Source organism: Haliotis rubra, unplaced genomic scaffold, assembly GCF_003918875.1.
Source record: "Haliotis rubra isolate DU_JTF1 unplaced genomic scaffold, ASM391887v1 Scf159, whole genome shotgun sequence".
NCBI lineage: Eukaryota > Metazoa > Mollusca > Gastropoda > Lepetellida > Haliotidae > Haliotis > Haliotis rubra.
In genome coordinates this window covers 908,298-928,421 of record NW_025765547.1, presented here as the reverse complement: position 1 = coordinate 928,421, position 20,124 = coordinate 908,298, and the positions used below count along the sequence as shown (strand labels likewise).

General features: G+C 40.3%; 1 protein-coding gene across 1 annotated transcript in view; it reads right to left on the bottom strand.

The window, feature by feature from the left end:
- Window positions 1–20,124, bottom strand: part of LOC124271244 (liprin-beta-2-like) — a 152,918-nt gene that overhangs the window by 13,432 nt on the left and 119,362 nt on the right. The window contains 13 exon segments of the mRNA XM_046706335.1: window positions 7–157; window positions 432–551; window positions 1,775–1,883; window positions 4,579–4,630; window positions 4,933–5,057; window positions 5,639–5,696; window positions 6,614–6,655; window positions 6,657–6,709; window positions 6,987–7,071; window positions 8,148–8,209; window positions 10,618–10,674; window positions 11,698–11,806; window positions 13,053–13,184. Coding sequence (XP_046562291.1) covers window positions 7–157; window positions 432–551; window positions 1,775–1,883; window positions 4,579–4,630; window positions 4,933–5,057; window positions 5,639–5,696; window positions 6,614–6,655; window positions 6,657–6,709; window positions 6,987–7,071; window positions 8,148–8,209; window positions 10,618–10,674; window positions 11,698–11,806; window positions 13,053–13,184 — 1,155 coding nt within the window.

Below are 20,124 nucleotides of genomic sequence, written 5' to 3'. Positions count from 1 at the left end.
ACCAACCTTTTCAAGGTCTTGTGTCGACGCACGTAGTAACTGTTCTCCGTTGCGCACCCAGCGTTTGCAGTCCACCACATACATGTTTAGGCCGATGTCGTTCATCCAGGCTGTGACACGGTCACCGTCCCATCGGGCAAACGGGATGTCAAGATCTCTGTAACACACATGTATATTACTTACATTCAACTAAGAAAAAAAAATACAAAAACATTATCTAGTGATTAAATATTATATGGCACTAAAATATTTACATTGATCTCCTAGATTCGACAACACACGTTGCATCATGTGCCTGTGTGGATTTGAACCTCGGTATTGAGCACAACTAGCAGATGGTTTACCCACTGCCCCATCAAGAATATTAAAGCAGAGAGCAGAACAGATAGGATATAGGCAGAATGGAGCCCCAGGGGTCTTGGCTCACTTACGTCGTTCCCTTGAGATCTTTTGACCAGCCCAGCCTTGCTGTGGCGGTAGCTCGTACACCCCCACGTCGGAACTCCCCCTCGCGATCACCATCAAAGTCCTGAGAACTGCTTCGTTTTAATCTGAAGAAATCAGCATCATTGGTTATATAACAAGCTATTGTGATGTGGCAGTGTTTGTAGATGTTGTAAACAGTGTTGCAAATGTGTTACATTGTTTCATTTTAGGTTCTGTAGAGGGTTGTGGTGTGCATGTAACTATATATATATCCTTTACATTTGTATTATATCCTGAATATTCCAGTGTAGTCTGACCAAGAGAGTGAGTGAGTTTCAGTGTGTGAGCTAGTGAAACTTTACCCCGCTTTTAGCAATATTCCAGCAATATCACGGCGAGGGACACCAGAAATGGGCTTCACACATTGTACCCATTCGGGGAATTGAACCTGGGTCTTCGGTGGGACAAGCAAACAATTTAACCACTGGGCTACCCCACCACCCAAGAGAGTGAGTGAGTGAGTTGTTTTTACGCCGCAACTCAGCAATATTCCAGCTATATGGCGGTGCTGACCAAGAAAGTGAGTGAGTTTGGTTTTACGCCGCTTTTAGCAATATTCCAGCTATATGACTTTATCCAAGAGAGAAAATCCTGGAAGCATTATATGGATATAAAGGAGAGGCAGTCTAGCCTCTCATCTCAATACCGGGAATTGAGTGAAGATCACTTTTCACCCGGAATTCCCAGCCTCGGAGGCATGACCACTGTTGTAGTGCTACTCTAATCTGTACTGCTATTGTAATTCCTCTGAAGTGAATGGTAGTGATTTGTAAACTTCGTAAAAATTGTTGATTTTTATTACATTTTTATGTTTGTTGGTTTCTTGTTGGGTTCTTTTATGGAGTGATTTCAGTTAACTCCTGTTTCAACATGGGAATCAACATGTAACACTATGCAACGTAAAACTTTAAATATTTACCTTCCAAAAGAGTTTAAGATTTAAAGTTACATTTCAAAGACCAAGAATGGATGTCTGTGTGGAATATAAAGAACTTCAAATACATGTCAGTGAGCATGATACCATACTATTGTCCTTCAACTAATTTCAATCTTACTCACTTTCCAAACAACCTCCGAAGACCTCGCTTCTTCTTATCGTGGGTTATATTACTTCCATGTCCATACTATTGTCCTTCAACTAATTTCAATCTTACTCACTTTCCAAACAACCTCCTCAAGACCTCGCTTCTTCTTATCGTGGGTTATATTACTTCTATGTCCATACTATTGTCCTTCAACTAGTTTCAATCTATACTATTGTCCTTCAACTACTTTCAATCTTACTCACTTTCCGAACAACCTCCGAAGACCTCGCTTCTTCTTATCGTGGGTTATATTACTTCCATGTCCTAGATGCTGAAGACCATCTTCATCATCTGTGACAACTTCAGTGTGAGCTGCAAAACATGCAACCTCGTTCTTCAACGCATAACATAGCATTTAGGTATTACATCATGTGGCTGTGTCACCTCGTGTTTCCTACACTTGAAACAATCAACGTTTTGCTTACTGTGCCTACCCTAGAGAGCTGAACTTGACTTACCATATCTGTGTCTGACAAACTAAACCTTGGTGGTGAAAACCTTTATCTGCATAGGTGGTTCTTCATGGGTTTGCATGTACATGTTCCTCCACAACTGGAGACACCAGGGATGGGATTGACACTGATGTGGGAATTAAACCCAGCCTTTGACATGACGAGCAAACACTTAAACCACAAGGCCAAGGACTATGACTAAAGACTCAGCGATCACTACCATCCAATCACCATACAGTGTTTGTCACTTAAACCAACACTAAGCAATATTCCAGCAAGATGAGAGTGGTCTGTAACAACTCAGGGCCAGACAATCCAGTGATTAATATGATGACAATGATCTACACTGAATGACATCAACCAAGTTACCATGGCAACCTGATCCAAGTGTTTGTCTCATAACTGGAAACTACTTCACAGGAATCCCAAGAGGCCACCGTAGAGATTTATAGAGATTTCTTCAAGACAGGTTGAAATCAAGACATGTGTTTAAGATTATGACTGAGTGACTGGGTTTGTTTAACGCCATTTCGAAACGTATTTCAGACACATCATGGCACGTCAGCTTGAAGCGGGAGGAATACCTTAAGTAATGCAGGCCTCTAACCACAACCACTTGGGTGAAACCAATGAAAATAGGTAAAGTGCTGATCCATCCAGAAATTGGTATGAACTGTGATTTGAACCCACTATCACAGGTGTCCAGCACACCTGAGTTCTCCCACTCTAGACAATTCATCTACCGGTGTAAACATGACATCTTACATAAAATACAGGTTGCATATATTTATGATTATATACTACTCACACTTTGCTAAGGATCACAAATATTCACAACTTTACTTAAACGTAGATTTATAATATGAAATTGTATCCATTTATATCTAGATAAATAATGATATGGCAATCCCTCTTTAGGCAAACAGTCACTTTAATCTAACCTTATGCACTTGAGACATGAGTAACCATAACAATGGTTTTCATGGCACCAATCAACCAATTTGCAAATCATGGAACGAGTCATTGACAAGTACACAACACCTGTCAATAGCAGGTATGGGATCCACAAGATGCAGTGACATACTGAAACCTAGGATCCATGCTTACAATAAGCTTAGATATTTAAACCAAATTTGACTCCACATCATAGTTTTCTGTTGAATCCATGATTTGATCCTTAGCAAAGTGTGAATAGTAGATATAGTTCTGTGCTGCTAAATATACTTGTGCATGCCACCTGATGTGTAAGAATATTTCTTATGGTGGAAGGTGTGTGTGAATATATCAAAATGCATATACGAATGTGGAACGGATCTTGAATATGTCTCAAACATGGTTAGCAGGAATATCTGTTTATCTAACTAATTGTAACAAAATATTGTGTTAAGACAACAACGATAGTATCAAACAGTATTTCATTATAATCAAGGCAACACACAATATACGGGGAGAGAAGTCAGAATGTAAGACTTCTGGGGGGTCAATGTAAGACTTCTGGGGGTAATGTAAGACTTCTGGGGTCCATGTAAGACTGTAAGACTTGGGGTTTTCTGGGGCAAAAAGACTGTTAAGACTTTCTTTAGAGGTACTGGTCATGAAAACAGTATAAATAATGAGAATTTCCAAACAAGTTAATTTAGAAAATGAAAAGAATTGATTAATAAATGGGACGTCTCTTACTAAGTTGTTTTGAAGAGGAGCGCTCACCGCAGTAGGCAGTATGAAGCATCGGCAGTGATGCTGTGGGCTTAATTCAAACATCTATGTGATGGTATCAAGGAAGGGGGCATCAGGGTATAACATGTCTACTTCTATCTATATCACACAGGTTAGAGGGCTGTATTTAATAACACACCATGCAGGACAATGATTGGCCTCTTCTGCCAATGAGCCTCTCAAGAATCTCATAGCTCATTTGTTCAAGGGAAGGACTGCTGATTGGTCCAGAGCTATGCATTCTTATTACTGATTGGACAGAATCATCAATGATCTTGTGAAACATTGCTGATTGGTCTGCAGCTATGCATTCTGATTACTGACTGGTCAGAATCAGAAATGATCATTAAATGAGAATGGCCCTTAGCTACCATAAAAATCACCTAATTGACATAGTGAATTTAAAAAGAGTAAATTTGCCGACATTTTCTGAATGTGGAAGAGATTTTAAAAAGAGGGACTGAAGTGAACAATGTGTATGTACAAAATACAAATCTATTCCATTACCATGGTGACACAAGGTGAAATATTAAGGTTTAAAATATCAGCATCAAATTAGATTGAAGGGACCTGGCAAATGTGTTAACACTGACATAAACATGCTGTTCAGTGATTGGTCGAGTTCCCTCAATGGAGCTCCCTCATTGGCCGGCCATGCAGCAGGTGCAAGGACGGATGCACATGCTGAGATTGAAGCATGGTGTCACCTAAGTTGGGCGCAGAGCAGCTCCGCTTTCCTGATCGGACTCGCATTAGAGTTTTCCCAAACATGGGGAAGCCTCGATTGCGCTTGGGCTCTTTGACTTCCTGCTCCCTAAAACGCTCTTTAGGCAACGTACCGTAACCGACAGTGTCGGTAGCTCCACCCTTCTTCTTACTTGTGGACGGAGTCTGAAATGACAAGAAGACTTGAATAAGGATTTCATTGAAGAATAAAGTAGATTCTAAAGTTGAAACTTGTTTGAAGTTTAAAACTCTAAAAATGTTGGCGTGTGAATAACTGAGTCTGGATCAGACACTCCAGTGGTTATAATCATTTAAATATCATTCCATTCTGTCAGGGTAAGGACATGCAGTCAACCAAACCACCAGGCCTGACTGCATAATCCAGTTAGTTGATTCAGACAATAAATCATGGGTTGTTTGGGAGCTTTCAAACACCCAAATCTCCTGATATTTAGCAGTGTACTTACTTTCTGCTGTGCCGGTGCCACGCTTTCACAACTGTTTGACCGCGTCATGCCGAGGGCTTCGCGTGTGTTTGGCGGTAGATGGGGTGTTCCATATTGGTTCGGTCCAGTTCGGTCGCCTGCATGAACTGCAACAGCATCAGCAAAAGTAGCATTAGCATTGTCAAAATCAACTCTGCTTACAACTTTTTGCACTTTTGAGATTGAAACTTATGGCAAAACTGAGCTAGTGTATGTCTCAAGAAGATCAAAACATAAAAATGCAGATTGTCCTGCTGAAGAGAGAAATGTTTAAAAGTGCACATGTCATTTCTGAATCAGTGAGTGAATGAATATAGTTTTATGACACTTCACCCAACTTTCACATGTGGGAGATCCAACTGGAGACCTTGACTTGTCAAGTGATCCCTTTAACTACTTGGCTCCCCACTGACCCAAGTTTATATACATACCAGATCATCATTTGACTGAACCCCCAAAAAAAAACCCCAAAACAAATCCACACCATATAACACTAAAGATATGACCGATTCCTTCCTCTACATGTGATTTTCTCCACATCATAGGCATCCAGGAGATGGAGTGCTCAATGGACCAGCTCTTCAGTTCTAAGCCCTTCGTTCGATTTTCACTTTGTGAAGCCCATTACAATATACTGCCGAGACTCTGATAATACATTCTCCCTCCCTCACGTCGATGTTGTATTTACCTGGTGTGCTTGTTGCACTGGGGGATGCGAGGTAGTGGCGGCCGTCATTGTACTCAAACTGTAACAAACAAAGTGAAGGTGAGTGAGTGAGTGAGTTTCACGCCGCTTTTAGCAATATTCCAGCAATATCACGGCGGGGGACACCAGAAATGGGCTTCACACATTGTACCCATGTGGGGAATCGAACCCAGGTAAAGTGAAGGTATGTACATATGTAACGGTTGTATTTCTTATATACTACACGAAAGAACAGAACACCAGATGTGTTCATGTGACGTTATGTGTTCATAACAGACTAACTATATTCGTTTGAAAATACATCATGGGTTTCTAAACTTCTTTGAGTAGCACATATGACGAGATAGCTGTATTCCTACACCTGTTATATATATAATACTTTCTGATCCCTCATTACGCCATCTCATCAAAATTTACATCCCTCATTACGCCATCTCATCAAAATTACATAGCATTCAGATTTGACGCCTTTCTCAGGCAACAGCTGACAAAATCTGATGCGAGGGCTAAATTCGTTCATTGATCACGTAGGATACTGAGCAGTGCTCTTCATATTTTGTGACGAGCTCTACTACATGTACAAGCTCTTCAGTGTTTTGATGACTGATAGACACGAAAGTGTACTGCACTAGTATAAAAAGTGATGACATGTCACAAGGTCATACTTAAACCTATGGAGCATATTTAAATCCCAAATATAACATATGTTAGAGCATATTTAAGATGCATTTTTCAACTTGCTAGACATAATCTGTTTCATAAACATTGTTTTATCAGCAGTAAAAGCACAAATGATTAATATTTATTGACATCTTATGTGATGAAATCAGCCCTAGGTATGCAGTTGCTCTCATCCTTGCATAGAATCATGTTATACACAGTAGCCTTGAAGATAGACATTCTTAATGCATTATTGTTCAATGTATTCAGTCACTGTATAGAGTTGTGTCCCCTTACATGTGAGTTTTCTCGAATGGCGTCACCTACAGAGGGCGTTAGTAGATGAGCTGGTGGAACTGGTGTCATCTTCGTTTATAAGCAGCTCGTCTACAACTGCAACAAAAACACATCATCATGAGACATTAACGAGGATTATTTGTATGACGCAAAAAATAGTCCAACACCTAAGAAAACATACACAAACATGCTTTTGAAAAGTCTGTACCACAACATGAACATACCTGCTTGCAGTAAATTTTCAAAGTTTTGAAATGAGGATGAAACGAGAAGAAACAAGTACATAAACTTGACCAATTAATAGGATATTTCATAGAGGCACTGTGATGTTAAAATATTTCAAGCACTATCCTCACTGAGCAGAATAATTCACCTTTGCGACCTTGTGCTTGAACAAGTAACTCCTCCACACGTCGATATCGTTTCAGCAGTCGCTTCATATCGTCCAGTTTCCGTTCCTGAAACAGTCAATCATAACAATGTTAGGGTGTTTAATGTGTAATTCTGCAGGCAGCAATATTCCTGATAAATGAATGTGGCCTGTAAATATTCCCGTCTGGATGGGAAATCCACTGCTTGATATGATAAGCAACAATCCATGTCGGTGTAGATTGTATCACTTCAGTGAGAATGAACACCCAATCCTGCAACAAACATAAGCTACTGGAGCTTCATCTAACCTCGCATGCTGATATGTGGTGGCGTGCGGTCTTGTGAGTCGTAAACTCCTGAGAGTATACATGACTTTGTCTCTAACCACACTGAAACACATGTTACAAGCAGTGTCTTTAGCAAGATGCTTTGTTCAGGATATCTCTTGACCAAGCAGACAATGGGTACCAGGTAGGATGTGACTGGGGCACTGATAATGTTGTGCCTTGAACATTCACTTAGTAATGGAATCTGGCACATCATTAAAGGACATTTGTTCCTTCCTGATACATGACAACCACATGTCAGAGATGTTGGTTTGTTTGTCATGTAACAAACTCAGCATTATTCCAGCAATGTGATTGCGGTCTGTGAATAATGAAAGTTGGGCCACACAATCCAGTGATTGACATCATGAGCATCATTCTGCGAAATCTGGACGTAATAAAATGCATCCACCAAGGCAACTGGCCCAACTACTTGATCATGCTGGTCGCCTCTTACAAGAAGCATGGGTTACTGAAGACCAAATCAAACCAGGATCTTTGGGGGTCCTTGATCACAGTGACAAAATGATTTTGTTCTGGGTGTTCAGTGTTTACACAACATCTGTTGTAAGAATGGTTATCTTACCGTCGTCTGCTAAGCAGCCTATGCGCATGCGCCTAGTGGAGGCGTGCGATTGGTTGACTGAGCGAGAGTTGAACGTGATGTATGGTAGTATATTATCACGCTCGCATGACCAAGGAGTTTTTTTGTCTTTGTCTATGACTATGACTATGCGGTCGACACCTGGAATAAAGGTGTAAACCTAAACTCTGCCTTCTTTTCACATCAACTGAGACCCCCAAATCACTCAAGAAGAATCCAAAGTCCCTCATACCTTGTCATCATTGGCGATCATCAGTGAATCCACAGCCTTCTTAAGCTTTTCAACTTCCGTTTCTGAAATACATCAGTTAATGATTATTCCAGAGATTATTTAAACCCACAACTTCGCATTCTCGGATTGTTCCAAGACTTCTCAGGATCACTGTTTTCCTAGAATATCAGATGAAATACAATAGAAATAATACGCAGATTCCTGAAGGGAAGGTGCTCAACTGGTATTCAGAGTTCAATACAAACTTCAACATTGCCTTGCACTTAGCTGGTGAAAGTCTACATGTCTTGTATGGACAGGTTTAGGGAACATATTTCTGTTAGGTGAGGTGAAATCGGGTTTAACGTTGTACTTAAGAATATTTCGCTCATATGAATGAGTGAGTTTAGTTCTACGCCGCACTCTGCAATATTCCAGCTATATGGCGGCGGTCTGTAAATAATTGAGTCTGGACCAGACAATCCAGTGATCAACAGCATGAGCATCGATCTGTGCAATTGGGAACCGATGACATGTGTCAAGTAAGTCAGCAAGCCTGACCACCCGATCCTGTTAGTTGCCTCTTACTCGCTCATATGACGATGTGCATGCGTGTGTATGTGTGGCTGCTTGTACTAGCCCCGGCTTAGGCTGGATTTATAGTGCTAGCTCACTGAGATACCATGCCGCATTGAAGCATGAATACCCTACTCAGACACAGTATACTGACTCTGAGCTGACCAGTCCTTGTTATACCCATTAATATCGAGCACCAGGCAGGGATCAACAAGTACCATATTTTAACATCTTTTGGTATGGCACAGCCAGGGATCGAACCCATGACCTTCCACTCTCCGGGCAGACACTCTTACTTCTACACCACAGAGGCAGTATACATATTTATGTAGTAGGACTACACGGCACTACAGATATACCGGTATGTCGTAATACTTTTCAAATGATATGTATTGCAATATATTTTCTGAGAACCGGTATATTGGGGAAAGAACACATATGAAGTTTTTGTGATTATCCTTATGGTTTAAATTGAAAACATCCTTTTATAACAATCTGAACCCAATATGAAACTCTTGTCAAGATCATGTTAAAATGATAATTTTCTCTTAAAGTTTGAAAAAAATAATATATAGATTTTGTTTCAGAATATTGCTTGGGGGATGTTATGACCATAAGCAAGAAAAAAAAAAGGAGAGAAAAAGAAGAAAAGAAAATGTGTACATCTTGAAAAGCTGGTTAAAAATGAATTCATTGATTAAATTCATGTCTTGGACCCAAACTGATCTCAGCTATCTGCAATGTCAGAAACTTCTTATCTGCACTACATTCTAAATTTATCAATAGAATCATCTGATCACGATTTTACCGCTTTTCTCAAAGATCTTGATTTTAGTTCTAAAGAAAAATCACTTTTTTATTCTCCATTTGGAACTTCCTATTTTCATCCTTTCTTTGCTATACAGACACTGGACCTAATTATAAAACTGAAAATATTCAAAGCTTGCAGATTACAAGGCTCACCTGATATGATCTGTTTGGAGCCCCGGTATCAGATGATACAATAAAATGAAAACTTATTGGATGGAAATAACTATGACGTTTGCCAAGGTATTCAAATATCTCAGCTAGTCTTTGACAGACTGAGCTCATAAGATTTAAATTAACTTCAGTTGTGAAGAGGAAGATAATCATACCTAAACTTACATTAACTGAAAAATGTCTGAATAATACAATTGTGACAAACACATTAACCAGTGCTTAAGAACACAATAAACTTTTCAAAATAAAATAAAAACATAAATGTATTCACTAGTAATGCTGAAGAAATGTGAAAAGTCATTCAAGCAGCAACATCAAAGAAGCAAACAGATTCAAAGCTGGTAAACACAAAGCAGGTGCAACGCTCCCCAGAATGGCGATGAATGAAAGTGAATTGGAACAAAGGGGTGGAGAGAAATGTCAAAGTGAAATATTCAAGAAAGGCAATATTAATCCTGGTGTGCAAAAGAAACAAAAGGTTACCATAAAAATTTTGACAGGTATGAGTGATTAAACTTATAGAAATGGCTTCTACACTGTAGACTACATGAACGAAATAAGATGAGCACAATGATTACAGTTAAGATACCACATACTATCTGTCTATACTACTTCTAGTTTCCTAACTACTATTCATGTGATACAGTATGGTCCAGTAATATAAAACACATTTAACAAAGCTGATTAACACATTCACTGCAACACTACTCCAAATCTGCTAATGGTATGAACCTGCCCCACTACTTTAATGCACTGCCATATTAGACTTGTAAATATAGAACATGCTTTGAAATGCACCAATCAATGATCTCAGCCCTCAAGGAATCTAATCTAGCTAATTACTGATTCTGCGGGACTGTTATCAAGGGAGATAACTCTGGTTATAGGAGGGTGAGGATGTTAGTGTCAGGTGAACACCGCAAGACGGTCTTACGTTTTCGCTTTAGTCTATCTAACGTTCGCTCGCGAACTGAATCTCTTGAGACGTCTCCTGAAATGTGAAGGTCATACGTTACGTGCTCAAGCAGTGATGCACTGAGAGGATGCAGCAGCCATTTTGAATTTTGTCAATTCACTTTTTCCCTTAACTGATCAATTTTGGCATGCCACAGAATGTCTAACCAAATACTTATTCCATGCACAAGCATCACCTCCAGAAAATGCACTTCAAACCATCTAAGAGGAAAACGAACATCTTGCAGGTTATATTACACACATATTTACAAAGCTAGTAACTCCCAGGTACACATAAAAGAGAGTGTGAGATTATCCATCACATTATTAAGGTACTCTGAGAGTGGACAAATAAATATTTTTTTTAAATGTTAGGAGACAATTTCTGCAACTACACACAACACACATGCAGATTACAACACAACATTCAAGTCTACAAAATGATATTGTTCAAATATTAATATGCTAAATAATTGCAGTCCATACCATGCACTGATTGGGTTTCACAATTATAGAAAATGTAAAAACTTCAATAAAAACTGACATTATTTCTTCTATGATGAGCAATAAAGGAACACATTCGACACAAACCCAAAAGTCAATGAAAGATAGTAATCAAGAAATGCTAATACAAGCTTTTATTACAAACTATTTCTCGTGCATGACATTATCAACACTGCATATCTGTATTAAACATAACACCATCTATACTGCATAATTTAGTTGTCATTTAAAGTAAAAGTCAAATTAAAATAAAACAAAGAATTTTTCACCTTAACCTGAGACAAAATAGTTTCCAGGTCACAAGATATGAAATATTCCTCTTGCATCAAATTATTATTATTTCTGAAATTCTACTTCAACGGCATCTTCAAATTTTATAAGATTCATGAAGCAAACTTTAAGTCATCCAGATATCCTAAGGATCTTTCTTTTGATACTTCAACCTAATCATGAAACAGCTATGGCTTGTTAAGGAACCTAACGTAAGGTGTACTTGAAATCTTACAAACAACTCCTTCAGAAGAAGTTAGTGTTCAAGCTGTATTTAATCACATACCTCCAGATTCAGCTGGGATAATTGTGCCATTCTTCCCAAGCCGTGATCTTAGATCGCAGATTTCCGCTTCTTTTATAGTGTTTTTGGCCTCGAGTTCTGTTATTTGTCTCTGTGAAAATTGTAAAAAGTATGTGACTAATAAACCAATTAATTTTCCCAACAAGAATCCCCCTGAAAGGCTATCATACACTAGTGGATCAAGAAACACTTGATGCAACACACAGTCCATTATTACAATGTTCACGTTAACGCAAAAACCTGCGTGTTGCACGCAAATAAAGTAACATATCACACATGATATTTTCTACCTGTGTGTTCTGCACGCAAAGCTTTTTGTGTTCTGGGAACAAGTAACCGAAAAAACGCATTTTGCCAAATAAAATAAATTTTATCTTAGCTAATTTGACTTGCAAATAATGACAACATGCTCTAAAATGGAAGGAAATTAGAACTAAATTTCAAAATTTTCACAGGGGGACCCCATACCCCCCTAGACACGTCAACGCACACTGGCTTGGACATACACCTGCTGTGCATGCACACAACAGAGTTTCAGGAACACAAAGCTTTTTTTCTACCGCGAACACTATTACATCAGTGAAATGATGGGTTTATCACTCAATGCTGTATGTATTTGTACACATATAAATATTTGTTGTTAGCAGTGAACGGCCATTTAGCTTCTCCCATTCCCACTGGCACGAGTCTCCATGGATCAGAGTGTTTGTCAATATCTCTAATTTCTTTATCACTGCTTGAAGACTTGGAATTGTTTTGCCGTGATAGGGTGGTTAGGTGTTTTGTTTTAAGCCGCACACAGTATTATTCCAGCTATATGACGGCGGTCTAAAAGACCAGACAGTCCAATGATCAACAGCATGAGCATCGATTTCCGCACTTGGTGAGGTATGGTGAAATGAGGTTTAACATCGTACATCAGAATATTTCGCTCATATGACGTCGTGCATGCGTGTGTATGAGTGGCTGCTTGTACTAGCCCAGACTTAAGGTGGTTTATAGTGCTGGCCCACTGAGATACAATGCTGTAGTTAAGCATGAATACCCCACTCAGACACAACCAGTCCTTGTTTTATCCATTAATGCTGAGCGACAGGCAGGGAACAACAAGTACCATATTTTAAAGTCTTATGGTATGACGCGGCCGCGGTCAGCAAGCCTGACTAACCGATCCCATTACTTGCCTCTTACGACAAACATGGGTTGCTCATAATAGGAGTTTTTGAGAACACCATGTTCAATGAACAGTTTCTTACTGCTATTTCTGATAATTTTTTTCTGGAACAAATAAAATAAAAAACGTCCCCAGAAATATCATACGAAAAACAAACACCCACCTGTGCTGACCGCAGTCGGTCGTCTAACTCGCGTCTGTCCTTGTCTGCTGTAGCCAGCTTGATCTTGAGGCTGGAGATCTCCGCCATCAGATCCAGCTTGTGAGTCTCTAGCGACGTCCGCGTCAACAGCTCCTGCAACCAAAAGTTACATGTTTAAAACTAGGTGTATAATAAACAAATCAGTTCTTGAAAATTCTCCATGCTGAGTCTTTGATAGCTGCAATCTGTAAAAGAAGTGGGAAGGAAAGAGTGTTATGATACTTTTGTCAATCATTGTGATTGATGTTCTGGGCGATTCTTAATGGCTGTGAATCATCTGCTCTGTTGGTAGGTAAAAATATTCACGAAAAACTTGGACCATATGACAGGATTTAAAAAATTGGAGACACAAAAAAGTGAGTGAGTGAGTGAGTGAAATTATGCTATTGGGGAGGTCAACCCACAATGTCATGACACTTCCTTGGTGTCACTATGAGTGAGTGAGTGAGTGAGTGAGTGAAATTATGCTACTGGGGAGGTCAACCCACAATGTCATGACACTTCCTTGGAGTTAATATGAGTGAGTGAGTGAGTGAGTGAGCGAGCGAGCGAGCAATCTTAACTATGCTGTTTGGGAGGTCAACACACAATGTCATGACACTTCCTTGGAGTCACTATGAGTGAGTGAGTGAGTGAGTGAGTGAGTGAGTGAGTGAAGTAGGTTCGATGCTGGTTTGTGCAGTATTTCGGCTTCATCACAGCGTGTCAGGTCGATGGGAGGAAACTGAAGCGAAGCTGACATTACAGAGGCGAGTCAAACCCATCAAAGCTTCATTCAAAACTTATCAAAACTTCATCAAGACAAATTCTTCATCAATGATGCATGTAAACAATTCTATGTCAGTCTCCAACTGGGAAGTCTTAACTGGCAACACCACAGATGAATGTTCAGTAATCATATTTCTGATGCATTTCCTGTCATACTCATTAAGTTGATACCATCTTCACTAATGATGGTAATGGCCTTTCCAGCTTTCTTGTCAGCAAGCCATATCAAGAACAATATTAATAACTTTAATGGATTCCCGTCGATGAGATGAACCAATAAAAAAGCCTTCTTACTACAATCTCAAGAACGGCTTTAGAAGGCTCTGACATTGTCGTGTTTATTTGCTCAAAACTTATTGCGAAACTGATAATACATTACTCAACGGACCGTTCAATATATGGGAGCATATTGTTTGGCTCTACATCTGAAAGGGAACATTTAACTTGGGCTGTATATTCCTACAAAGTCACCATAGTGAATAGAAATATGTCTAAAACTTCAATTATCTTTAGCATGACAATCTGTTATCAAGAATCAAGAAAATAGTACTCTTGTTTCTGTTTTGTATACCAGGGCTCGATTTAGGAGTTATTAACCTACTTGCACCAGGTGCAACCTAAGATAAAAACCTAGTTGCACCAGCCAAATTCCAATTGCACTGCTTTCATTGCAATGTGTAATGAAAGAAATATGCCATTGAATTATTTAAAGTTTAGAAGAAAAATGAGCTGACATAATTATGCCTGTAATGTTAGATTTATTGTTAATATATTTCTCAAAATTGACTTGCACCTGGTGCAAGTTAGACAAATAACTAGGTTGCACTTTGTAATATTAGGTTGCACCAGTGCAAGTAACAAAACACTAAATCGATCCCTGTATACATACACATACATACATACATATATACATACATACATACATATATACATACATACATACATACATACATACATACATCATCATACACAGAGGCAAACTTTTGACTTTTTCTCAATAGAGTGATGAGCGAGTGGATAAGTATGATTTTACGCCTCTGTTAGCAGTATTCCAGTAACATCATGGCAGGGGACACCAGAAAAGGGCTTCACATGGCCAACCCACTGCCAACTTTGTGTGATGATAAGGACATGAATTCCATGCTAATTTCAATCACTGAACATGAATCCTACTCTGACATCAATTGGTTGCCTGTACAAGATTGTTTTTGAGTGATGTATATAGTTCTCCTTTTTCTGTTTTAGTTGCTGCGTAGAAACAACCAAACAATAATCATTACACTTGGAAAGAGGGCAGCTTGATGCCAATAACGTATTACTTTAGTTCTTTCCTGTGCCCATACTTCAAAAATTGCTCTCTATGATAAATAGCAACATGTGGCGCCAACCATATGGTTATCAATTACCAGGGGCGCTTCAGTACAATGAAGTACTCTTGTTGGTGGAACTGTGGGCAATAAACTTGATGAAACATTTACTATAATCCCTGCCCCATGGAGGTCTGCGTGTGTCCGATGTAATGGTTCAGTCCCGTTTTGACAGCTGAGCCTATAAATTCATGGTGGGTGCAACAGTTACCGTAACTAATTTCCTGGGTTTGATGTATGTTGGGAGGTGATGTGTGCCGTGGGGGCACTAATGGACGCACAAATTGTCTATCAGGTAAGTTACAGATCAACACACATCCTCCAGCTTTGCCTGGCATTGGTGGCCCACAAGAACTGGACAGGATCACTGCTGTGCATGGAACAAGTAAGACTTCCAGCCTTTTAGGGTAAATAAGATATCTGCCCTGTTAGGACAAGTAAGACATCAGCCCTTAGGACAAGTAAGACATCTGCTCTTTTCGGATAAGTAAGACATCCAGCCTTTAGGCCAAGTAAGATTTCTGCCCTGCATTGACAAATATGATGTCTGTCCATCTAGGCCAAGTTCCATCTCTACCTGGATGGACCAAGCAAGGCTTCCAGCCTCTTATGGATCTTATTTACTGTTAGAGGCTGGAAGTCTTCATTGTTCCATGTCAGTGATAACTAAGACATCCAGCATTCAGGCCAAGATAAGATATAAGATGTCTGCCCATCCAGGACAAAAAGGATGTGTCACTGCCTAGGACAAGAAAGATGTCTGCTCTTTTGGGATAAGTAAGACATCAGCCTTTAGGACAAGAAAGACGTCTGCTCTGTTAGGACAAGTAAGACATCAGCCTTTAGGACAAGTAACATGTCTGCTCTGTTTGGACAAGTAAGACATCAGCCTTTAGGACAAGTAACATGTCTGCTCTGTTGGGATAAGTAAGACATCAGCCTTTAGGACAAGTAAGATGTCTGTTGGGACAAGTAAGACATCAGCCTTGAGGACAAGTAAGATGTCTGCTCTATTAGGATAAGTAAGACATCAGCCTTTTGGACAAGTAAGATGTCTTATCTGTTTGGATAAGTAAGACATCAGCCTTTAGGACAAGTAAGATGTCTGCTCAGTTGGGATAAGTAAGACATCAGCCTTTAGGACAAGTAAGACATCAGCCTTTAAGACAAGTAAGATGTCTGCTCTGATGGGATAAGTAAGACATCAGCCTTTAGGACAAGTAAGATGTCTGCTCTGTTAGGATAAGTAAGACATCAGCCTTTAGGACAAGTAAGATGTCTGCTCTGTTGGGATAAGTAAGACATCAGCCTTTAGGACAAGTAAGATGTCTGCTCTGTTGGGACAAGTAAGACATCAGCCTTTAGGACAAGTAAGATGTCTGCTCTGTTTTGGGATAAGTAAGACATCCAGCCTTTTCACGGCCTGCATTGACAAATATGATGTCTGTCCATCTAGGCAAAGTTCCATCTCTACCTGGATGGACCAAGCAAGGCTTCCAGCCTCTTATGGATCTTATTTACTGTTAGAGGCTGGAAGTCTTCATTGTTCCATGTCAGTGATAACTAAGACATCCAGCATTCAGGCCAAGATAAGATATAAGATGTCTGCCCATCCAGGACAAAAAGGATGTGTCACTGCCTAGGACAAGAAAGATGTCTGCTCTTTTGGATAAGTAAAACATCAGCCTTTAGGACAAGAAAGACTTCTGCTCTGTTAGGACAAGTAAGACATCAGCCTTTAGGACAAGTAGCATGTCTGCTCTGTTAGGGACAAGTAAGACATCAGCCTTTAGGACAAGTGGATGTCTGCTCAGAGTAAGACATGTCTGCTCTTTTTTGGGATAGAAGTAAGACATCAGCCTTTAGGACAAGTAAGACATCAGCCTTTAGGACAAGTAAGATGTCTGCTCTGTTAGGATAAGTAAGACATCAGCCTTTTGGACAAGTAAGATGTCTGCTCTGTTGGGATAAGTAAGACATCAGCCTTTAGGACAAGTAAGATGTCTGCTCTGTTGGGATAAGTAAGACATCAGCCTTTAGGACAAGTAAGATGTCTGCTCTGTTAGGATAAGTAAGACATCAGCCTTTAGGACAAGTAAGATGTCTGCTCTGTTAGGATAAGTAAGACATCAGCCTTTAGGACAAGTAAGATGTCTGCTCTGTTAGGATAAGTAAGACATCAGCCTTTAGGACAAGTAAGATGTCTGCTCTGTTGGGATAAGTAAGACATCAGCCTTTAGGACAAGTAAGATGTCTGCTCTGTTGGGATAAGTAAGACATCAGCCTTTAGGACAAGTAAGATGTCTGCTCTGTTAGGATAAGTAAGACATCAGCCTTTAGGACAAGTAAGATGTCTGCTCTGTTGGGATAAGTAAGACATCAGCCTTTTGGACAAGTAAGATGTCTTATCTGTTAGGATAAGTAAGACATCAGCCTTTAGGACAAGTAAGATGTCTGCTCTGTTAGGATAAGTAAGACATCAGCCTTAAGGACAAGTAAGACGTCTTTCTGTTGGGATAAGTAAGACATCAGCCTTTTGGACAAGTAAGACGTCTGCTCTGTTTGGATAAGTAAGACATCAGCCTTTAGGACAAGTAAGATGTCTTATCTGTTAGGATAAGTAAGACATCAGCCTTTAGGACAAGTAATATGTCTGCTCTGTTAGGACAAGTAAGACATCAACCGTTAGGACAAGTAAGATTTCTGCCTGGTGTGGACAAATAAGATATCTCACAGGCTAGGACAGGCAAGACCTTTATCTTGGCTGGACTAAATAACATGTCTACTCTGGGGGGCCAGAGAAGATATAAAATCTCTCAGGACATGGAATGGTCTATACAGCACCAACTGTCTGCTCTTCCAGAGCACACTACAACAAGTAGCATTGCCCAATCACATCCAGCAAGGGTAAGACCACCCATGTATTTAGTCAATCCATAATTCTTCATTTCCATTTCTTCACAAAAATATATTTCAGGGTCTGATGAATATTTTTTCTAAAAACAGTCCAATAATTTCCTAATCAACTCCATGAAGCAACCGATACCTCAAACAGCCATCTCAGCCATAAATCAGGTACATGTTCATCTTCTGGACAGAAAAACATGTAAACACGTATCAGATATCCCTCTCAACAGGTATTGGAGATGTGCCTACTAGAAATAGAATCAGCCCAAGGATTTCAGCACATTTATAACGATCACGCTCACTGCGCTTCCTTGTAATATATCAGCTTCTGTTTCCAACGGGCATCTTGTACAGTCCTTTGTTAAAATACATGAACGCTTTATTCCAGTTGCAAAACAGAGAGAGAGAGGGAAGAGAGAGAGAGGGAGGGAGAGAGAGAGAGAGAGGGAAGAGGAGGAGGGAGGAGAGGAGAGAGGAGAAAGAGAGAGAGGAGAGAGGAGGGAAGAGAGAGAAAGAGAAAGAGAGAGAGAGGAAGAGGAGAGAGGAGAAAGAGAGGAGGAGAGGAGAGAGGAGAGAGAGGAGAGAGGAGGGAGGGAGAGGGAGGAGAGAGAAAGAGGAGGAGAGGAGAGAGGAGAAAGAGAGAGAGAGAGAGAAGAAAGAGAGAAAGGAGAAGAGAGAGGAGAGGAGAGAGAGGAGAAAGAGAGGAGAGAGGGAGAAAGAGAGGAGAGGGAGGAGAGGAGAGAAAAGAGGAGGAGAGGAGAGGAGAAGAGAGAGAGAGAAAGAGAGGAGGAGAGGAAGAGGAGGAGGAGAGAGAGAGGAGAGGAGGAGGAGAAAGAGAGGAGGAGGAGAGGAGAAGAAAGAGGAGGAGAGAGAAAGAGAGGAGAGGAGAGAGAGGAGAGAGGAGAAAGAGAGAGAGAGAGAGAGAAAGAGGAGAGGGGAAGAGAGAGAGAAAGAGAGAGAGAGAGGAGGGAGAAATGGGGGAGAATATACAATCACGAAGACAATGGGTGATTGTGCAACCAAGAACGTTCAAAACACAGTGTCCATGGCAGTAGTTCTGGAATTAATAACCTACAACCTAATAATGGCATTATCACACTCTGAGCATCAACATTCTTGTGATGCTTCTGATCTTGGGTTTCTAAATCCTTCTGTTCCCCACCATCAGTCTCCAAACAATGCTCTATTCACAGACAAATCTTCCACAAACACTTTGTAACAGGACTTGAAGGATGATAATGGCCGAGCGATCCATTACTTGTACTGGCACAAGCTCACACTTGCATTTCCAGGTCACAAGTTTTTCTAGGCAGGCACATACTCCATCTAATTTGGTGGCAGCATATTGTTCTAAGGCATGTTATACAAACAGGATGCTTCTATATGACTATTGGTCCCCTTGGGGAGGTTTATCAAGATGCCTGCTAACCATCCTTAATGTGTTAGTACAAGACAAATCCCGTGATTGCTTCACGGGATGAGATTTCACCCAAGCTTAAGACAACACAGATGCATTAACACTTGTTGTTAATCACCAAATATGCAGTTGTACATGCACGTTAACAAGATGACATGGTGTGTGTATTGATAAAGGTACAACATTGAATAGGTCGTGATGGGCATGGGAAACAGGCATGGGGGCATGGGAGGATGAGGCCATGGGGATATGGGGGATGAGGCATGTGGGAATGGGAGCATGGGGGATGAGTGAGTGAGTTTAGTTTACGCCGCTTTTAGCAATATTCAAGCAATATCACAGTGGGGGACACCAGAAATGGGCTTCACACATTGTACCCATGTGGGGAATCGAACCCAGGTCTTCGGCGTGATGAGCAAACGCTTTAACCACTAGGCTACCCACACACCCCCATGGGGGATGAGGCATGTGGGAATGGAGGAATGGGGGGATGGGAGATACCACCTGGGGCGGTGGATGGGACATTTGGGATAGGGAACGATGGGCATGGTATGGGGGAATCGACTGGTACTTT